Source organism: Malus sylvestris, chromosome 14, assembly GCF_916048215.2.
Source record: "Malus sylvestris chromosome 14, drMalSylv7.2, whole genome shotgun sequence".
In the NCBI taxonomy this organism is placed as follows: domain Eukaryota; kingdom Viridiplantae; phylum Streptophyta; class Magnoliopsida; order Rosales; family Rosaceae; genus Malus; species Malus sylvestris.
The window spans coordinates 22797593-22805468 of NC_062273.1; the positions used below are offsets into that span (position 1 = coordinate 22797593).

At 36.1% G+C, this 7876-nt stretch overlaps 1 protein-coding gene across 1 annotated transcript; it reads right to left on the reverse strand.

Annotated features, from left to right (window-relative positions):
* Positions 1–2109: 2109 nt before the first annotated feature.
* On the reverse strand, positions 2110–4317 carry LOC126599952 (heavy metal-associated isoprenylated plant protein 7-like). Its single transcript, XM_050266431.1, has 5 exons — positions 4131–4317; positions 3736–4000; positions 3471–3658; positions 3268–3355; positions 2110–2780 (listed from the first exon to the last, which is right to left on the reverse strand). The coding sequence occupies exons 1-5, from the start codon at positions 4137–4139 to the stop codon at positions 2272–2274; spliced, it is 1059 nt and encodes a 352-aa protein (XP_050122388.1). The 5' UTR covers positions 4140–4317; the 3' UTR covers positions 2110–2271.
* Positions 4318–7876: the final 3559 nt, after the last annotated feature.

The window sequence follows — 7876 nt, forward strand, 5'->3', positions numbered from 1 at the left end:
TATGAGAATATACATATAAGACATAGAGGATCCACTCCCTTGAGCGATGTGGGATCCAACAATAATTATGAAAATTTTAAATATAAAAAAAATGATAAAAATTATATTTAAGACTTACCACGTGGCAAGTTTTGAGTAGGTTGTAATGTCAATCAACGAAGTCCAGTAACAAATCAAGCCCCACGCAAAATTTTCTCTGAAAACGGAGGAGGTCATGAGTAAAACCAAAAACCACGTACGGCTTCGTTGTCGCAGAAAATTGCCATAACAAATAAGGCGCAGAAAAACACGTGATTAGCAAATGGAATTTATATAAGATTTGGCTTATATTTAGTCCTTTTTGTCATTTTGGATGGAAGTTTATATGCTAATGCAAAATCTAGCATTGTTAGAGAGCTACAGAAAATCATTGGATTCACTTCAAATTTGGACCACCACATCATTACAAACCCTAGCCATGTCCTTAAACATCAAACTATGCATTAAAAAATAAATATTGCTATTGCCAGTGTCAAATAACAAAGAAATTTTTTCAGTATGCCGGGAACAAGATGCGGTACACTAAGTGTCATAATACAATTGATTGGAATTTTTTTATTTTTTTTATGTTTTCAACTAATTATATTACTATATTTAGTGTAACGAACTGCATTCCCAACACAATGAAAATTCTCCACCAATAAAGACTATTTGTCTCAAGTAACATGGACCCCTTAATTTTTTTTTTTTTTCATTTCTATTTGTTAATCTGGGTCAAAGCAAAATCGCACATTTCACAACCACTGTAAGTGCTAAAATAGAAACCCAACGGTCTTTGTTTCATTCATTTCAATCACTTTCCATCCCTCCTACAACCACCACCCAAATCCACTTGTTTACATAGTGAGTGAGAAGACTTCTTTTTCTTTTTTTTTGTCAAAGAGTGAGAAGACTTTTACCCCAATAAATTCCTAAGTAATACATTATTATCACACTATTGTTTCTCTTTGTTCACTACCCTGCCTATTTCTATATCATAATTTTGCTTTATTTTTTCAATTTAAAAACTAATAAAAAAAACAAAAAAGAGAACATGTTAGAAGACTAAATATATAGACTAAATATATAACTAAATTATGTGTCATCAATATGAATAAATATTTTTATCAAAACTTAAGTAATAATTCAATCATTAACTTTCATATATTTATTTACAAATTTAATCCATCTACAATTACCCAAAAAAATAACTGTAAGTACGAAAATCGAAGCTCACAAAATTTTTGAGATCATGGTTATTTGGGTGCCACTGTTGGAACTTCATTACAAAATAAAAAATTTTGAGAGGCAAGTAAGAGATGAAAGCTCTATCGAATTATCCAAAAGAACGCTAGTGAATTCAGGAATCGATCCTGTACAAAGGATCGATATATAAAACACAAAGATATACACGTCATTATCTATGATAATTATTAATATTTATTAATCTTTTTCATATTTATATATGTTACAAGTTACCAACTAAAAAGGAAAATAAAAAGCACCAGCCTAACAAAATTCCACAGCTTATCTCTGTAGATAGATGTTAGCGTAAATTGTAACAATGGTTCTTTAATTTTAACTCAATTGGAACTATGGTTCCTCAACTAAAAATTCATTACCATTGGTTCCTCAACTCATCAAAACGTGCAGCTATAGTCCATCAACTAAAAATTCATTTCCATTTGTCTCTCAACTTTAATCGAACTGGTTCCTCAATTCATCAAATCGTGCAGCTATAGTCTCTCAACTAAAAATTCATTTCCATTTGTCTCTCAACTTTAATCGAACTGGAGAAATGATCCCTTAACTTTAACTTAATTCGAGCAATGATCCCTCAACTTTAACCCAATTGTAGCAATAATCCTTCCAACATAATTTGTTTTGACAAAATTCTAACGAAATTAATGAAAATTATCATAGCTACACGTTTTGATGAGTTAAAGAACCTCAATTGTAGCAACGGTCCTTCCAACATAACTCATTTTGACAAAATTTTGATTAAGTTAATGAAAATGACCATAACTACACATTTTGATGAGTTGAAGGATCAATGGTAATGAATTTTTAGTTGAGGGATCATTGCTCTAATTTGATTAAAATTGAGGAACTATTGCTATAATTTACTCTAGATGTTATAGTTCACTTCAGTGCAAGAAAGATACTACACAGTAACACATGAACAGAACATGGTAATTGGTACTTGAACATTTTTTCCCATATTCCCATTCTACCCTTGACATTGCTCACTTTTTACATGATAGAGCAGGCATTAGGGTTCTCATCACTGAAGATCTGAGGTGGGTAGGCATACTGTTCCATGATCTGAGGTGGGTTTGCATACTGTTCCATGATCTGAGGTGGGTAGGCATAGTGTTCCATGGCATACCTTGGTGGGTAAGAATAGTTTTCATTCTTCTTCATCAGCTCCACCACCTTGGTCTCTTCTGCGGCAGCTCCTTCCGGTGCACCACCAGCGGCCGCGGCGGCAGCTTCATTGTTGTCACCTTTATTTTCCTTGTTCTCTTCTGCTTTCGCTTCATCGCCACCACCATCTTTGCCCTTCTTATCTTTGTCACCTACTTCACCACCTTTCTTCTCATCTTTGGCTTTTTCTTTCTCTTTCTTCTCCGGTTCTTGCTTCACGATCGCCGCGTGCTTCCCGGTTCTTTTGTGCACATAATCAACTAGCTTAGGCGGATCAAACACACCCTTCACTGTCACCTCTGAGCTCTTAAGATCCGCCTCAGCAGATTCCACTCCTAAAAAAGTAATACAAAAGAAAAGCACACAAACAAGATTAATTGGAAAATCGCTCGAATAAAATAATTATTTTAAAAACAGAAACTTTTGGAAATAATTTAAAGTTGGGATTGGTGGGATTTGGTCTTGGAAGAGAATTAAATTGACTTTAATTGGACTTGATTTTTGTGAACTCTAGAAATTAATGAATTATATTATTGAAGATGAAGAATGAATTGACATTGAAAGATTGGTCATTATTGATAGAATAATAAACTCTTTTTTAAAGAGATTCACAAAAAAGAAAATTAATAAAAGTTCAGGACCGTTAATTGCCAACGCATCCCTACTCCAAATTTTCCATTTTTTAATTTGTGGAAAGTTAGAAAATGCTTGAACCAAAATCTGAAAAAGGATCAAAGAAATAATCCTTTTTTTCTTTTTATTTTTTGGGTTTTGTTCTTATCTCTCTGAGAAAAGAAAACCAAAATAAAAATTTGAGTACACCTTTTATTCTGAGAATGCGTTTCTTGATTTCTTGGGCACAGGCGTCGCAATGCATGTGAACTTTCAGCACCACTGTGATTACCTGGGGCTGCAACAAAACAAAAAATAATTAAACCCATCAAATTGAAAGAAAAAAAAATCAATTAAAATGGCAATGGAAAAAATTCTGCAAAATGATTAAAATATTTGAGTGGACTGAAAACCTCTTCTTTCTTTTCCTCTGGTTTGGGCTTCTCTTTCTCCTCCGCCGGCGGTTTTGGGATTGGAGAGAGAAGCTCCACCTGCCGGTGGCTCTTCCTCTGAACTCTTTCAAGAACCTTAATTGGTTCAGCCTTCTCTCCCTTCACCACCACCTTGTGAGTCTTGCAATCTGTGCTCACATCTTCCACCCCTGAAAATTAAAAAATTAAATCAAACACAAATTAATCCCCCAACCCAATATTCCAATAATGAAACACAAAAACAAACCTTGAAATCCTTTGAGGCACCGCTTGACCTTGCGAGCACATCCCTCACAATGCATATAAACTTTGAGCACAATTTCTTGGGGTGGCGGCGGAGGCGGAGGAGCGGTGGCGGCATCACCCTCCTTGGCCTCTGCTTTCCCATCTTTTCCCTCCTCGGCTTTCTCCTTCTTTTGCTCGGCAGCCTCAGGCTTTTTCTCTCCCGCCTTCTTCTCCTCCGCCTCTGGCTTCTTCTCCTCCATTTTCTTCTCCTCTGGTTTCTTCTCCTCCTAAACCAACACAAACCCAAATACAAAAACAAACCCAATAAACAAAAGATACAAACTTCGAGAGAAACAAATCATATTAAAAAAAAAAGAAAAATATCAAATCAAAAATTGATTATTAAAGTTGTAGGACCTCCCCCATTGGTGTAGTTCAATTGTTAAGTTTTACTCTGTTTTTAATCTCTCTCCTCTCTCTCTCTCTCTCTCTCTCTCTCTCTCTCTCTCTCTCTCTCGATCTCTCGAGTGGCATGGGAGCTCAGCTTTCTCTATATTTGCGAGAAATGGGCACTCTCTCTTTTGTGTTTGTTTTTTTTGGTTAAAACTCTCTTTGTGCTTTGTATTAAACTTTGAGTTACATATTTGGGTCCCTCAGATCTGTAGCCAAAAGCCACTCGGTTCTATCTCTCTCATCATCATCCAACTTCTGCAATTTTCTAAACCCATGACGTGGCATTGTTGAGTGCCCATGTGTGCGCAGAAATTAATATTTACTGCACTCTGTGATTAAATTGTTTTGTTTTTTGTTTTTTTGGGGCATTTCTGGAATATTCTACCACTTGTTTCTGCTGTTTTTCTTTTGCTCTTGATCCTTTCAATGGACTGTACTTGGATGCTTGCTTTGTCATTTTGGCAGCTCTTCATGTGTGGACTTCGAGTTATTAGGGCACTTCTACTATAGGAAGGACCCCAGGATAATTGACAATTAAATCTCCTCTATTGAATAATAATCGTTTTTAATGAACAGTAATTGTCTTTTACATCTTCATCTTTAAACTGAATAGTCATGGCAATAGGCAATTAAATATTATTTAAGCAAGGGGAAGAAATGTTCAATCTCCAGGAGGGCGAAAATGAGATGGAAGAGGAAGATGATGAGGAGCGTAAAAGGAGAGATGACGAAGTAAGTAGTCAAAGAGCCTTATATTCCTGTCGAGTCATCCAAGTTGTGGCTGAGATCTTCAGGCCTAGCCATTCCGCAAACATCGATGGAAGCAGGCAACGACGACGTAAGGATCTCTTGGACGATTATTTTGTCTGTAACAGTGCATTCCCTAATATGTGCTTTAGAAGTTGTTTTAGAATGCAACGACATTTGTTCGATAAACTCATGATTGTTGTTTGCAACCATGATTCTTACTTTGTGCAAAAGAATGATGTTTTTGGTGTCATGGGTCTCATTCTTAAGCAAAAAATTACTACTGCTTTGCAGATGCTTACATATGGAGCATCTGCAGACCAAGTGGATGAGATAGCGAGGATGTGGAAATCAACCATTCTTGAGTCCCTGATAAGGTTTTGCTCCGCAATCAAATCTATCTACACCAAAGAGTACCTCCGAAGACTTACAACAATATACTTGCAAAGGCTTCTGAAGAAGGGTGAGATGCAAGGTTTTCCTGGTATGATTGGAATCATCAACTGTATGCTTTAGACCTGGAAAAATTGTCCAAGTGCATGGCAAGGAGCTTATGAGGACAGAAAATGAGTAAAAAGTATCATTTTGGAGGCAGTGGCATCATTTGATACATGGATTTGGCATGCTTTTTGACATGTATCATTCTTCACAACATGATTGTGGAAGATGCGTATGATTATGATGTCATTAATGAATTTGAGCTAGACCCGATGAACAATTCCAAAACAGAAATATATTGTGCTCATGATGCCACTTAAGAACCTATGCAACACAAGCCATTAGAAATGGATAGACGTTACAATGAAAAGCTCATTGAACGACATATTTCGCTCCAATCCTCATACTATCACAAATCCCAGCAAATTGACTTGATAGAGCACTTGTAGGGATTGAAACAAGCTCAAGAAACTTAAAAACAAGTTTGTGATGGAAGAAGAATGCTCTTAGTTTGTTTGGTGTGTTTTTTAAGTTCATTTAGTGTGGTTTTTTTTTTATTTGGTGTGTTTATGTTCTTTGAATAAAGATTTTCTTAGTTTAAATAAAGTACCAAATTAAATAAAGATACTCTTGGTTTAAATAAATACGAAATTACATAAAGTACTCAACTCAATAAATACGAAATTACATAAAGTACCAAATTAAATAAATACAAAATTACAACCCAAAGTGATTAGAAAATTATGGGCTCCGATTATACAACAAATTCCCTAGTCCTTCGTGAATGGAAAATCATCACCTAACCAATTTGTGGTGCTAGGACCATCTCCACTTGCTCTCTCTTCTCTTGCACGCCTCTTTTGCACCATCTTTGAATTCCAAAAATATTTAGAATTTGATGACATCTACAGGCTCCTTCATAGTTTCACGATCTTGTTGGGCCCTTCTTTCTTCTTTAAGCTATTCCCTTTCTTGCCTAAGTAGCACTCTTTCTCTCTTATTAGCTTGAAATAATCTCTCAGCAGATACAGCTTTTGCCTCATCTCTAACCTTATTAGCCTCAAAATTAACCATTTCCCGTGCCAAAATCAAATCACCTTGGTGAGCAAGTTCTTCCATATATTTTGCATAATTATTCTTGGAAGCACTCCCTTTTCTCTTTGAAGCCTAAGCGGATAACGGGTCGACACTGGCACTTGTTTAGGGGTCACTTCAGGCACTTGTTTTGTGTCGCTTTCATGAACATGCGAGTCTTGATCTGGTGTAGAGTGTAGAGGGGTGTTGTTCATGATAACTTCTAAACCGACACAACTCTGAATTTGGGACAATCTTTGACAATATTCCAACATTCCCACCGGTTGAATGATTTGATTTTGTTTTTGGCATTATACCAAGTTTGTGCTTGAAGTGTCTACAAAATGCGGGAGAAAAAAAATTATAATCAAAGTAGCTAATGTAAATTTGGGTATAGTACAAACAAATAAATAATATATTGTTACCTGATCCGCGTAATTTTCCCACTTCGAATATTAGCACTAGCTTGTGTCAAGGTGTTTCTCCAATGAGTAAACGGTTAGCTGAGTATTCTCCAACAACTTGAGAGTGATTGTTCCGTTCTTTTGCCACCAATTTTCTCAAGAAAAATGGAATGAATATTGCTCCACATTTCTCGCAACTGCATCTCATTACTCGTAATCGGATCATGAGTAACTTCAACCCAACTAGAACACAACGTAATATCTTCAATAAGCGTCCAATTCATATCTATATCATTAGCCTTTTTTTTTTTTTTGGAAACAAAAGTATATATAAACTTTGAGAGAAAGATTGGAATGTGGTTGAAAGTATTTGAGAAAATATGAAATTGTAAGGTGGAAGATAATGATAAGGTATTTATAGAAAAATAAAATCAATTTTTAAAAAAGAAAAAGTTTAATTTTTTTCGTATTTTTTTATTAATTTTTAACTTTTTTATTAACTTAATTAAATTTTTCCTTTTGATTAAAGAAAAATCCAACCCTCCAGATTGTGCCATGTGTCATAATAGTAACATATCAGATTTTTTTTTTCTTTTTTTTTTCATTGTTAAAGCCGAAAAATGTGGACCATTGATCTGGAATCAAACAGCTAAGATTGTGCCACGTCATCTAGCCGTTGGGGGAGGTTTTATCGTTGGAAATCCAATGGTCCAAAAAAATTAGCCTTTGAAATCCGACGGACGAAAGGGTGCCACGTGGCACCAGTAACTATAACATTTCAGAGTTTAAACAGCGAGCCCCACCGACTGAAATCTTGTCGGTGACGCGCCCCCACGAGTTGGTGTTATGCACACGCCTGACGCAAATTTTTTTATAACATAGCTGACATCATCCTGACGTCAGCCTTGCATCACATAGCCCTCAGGCACTCGGACCTTGGACTCACACATGCCCTCTCCCACGGGCTCCCCCTTAGCCCAATTGCTCACATGGGCTAGAGCAAGTTTGGGAGGCTATTGGGTTGCTTTGGTTCCTTGTCCACCGGAC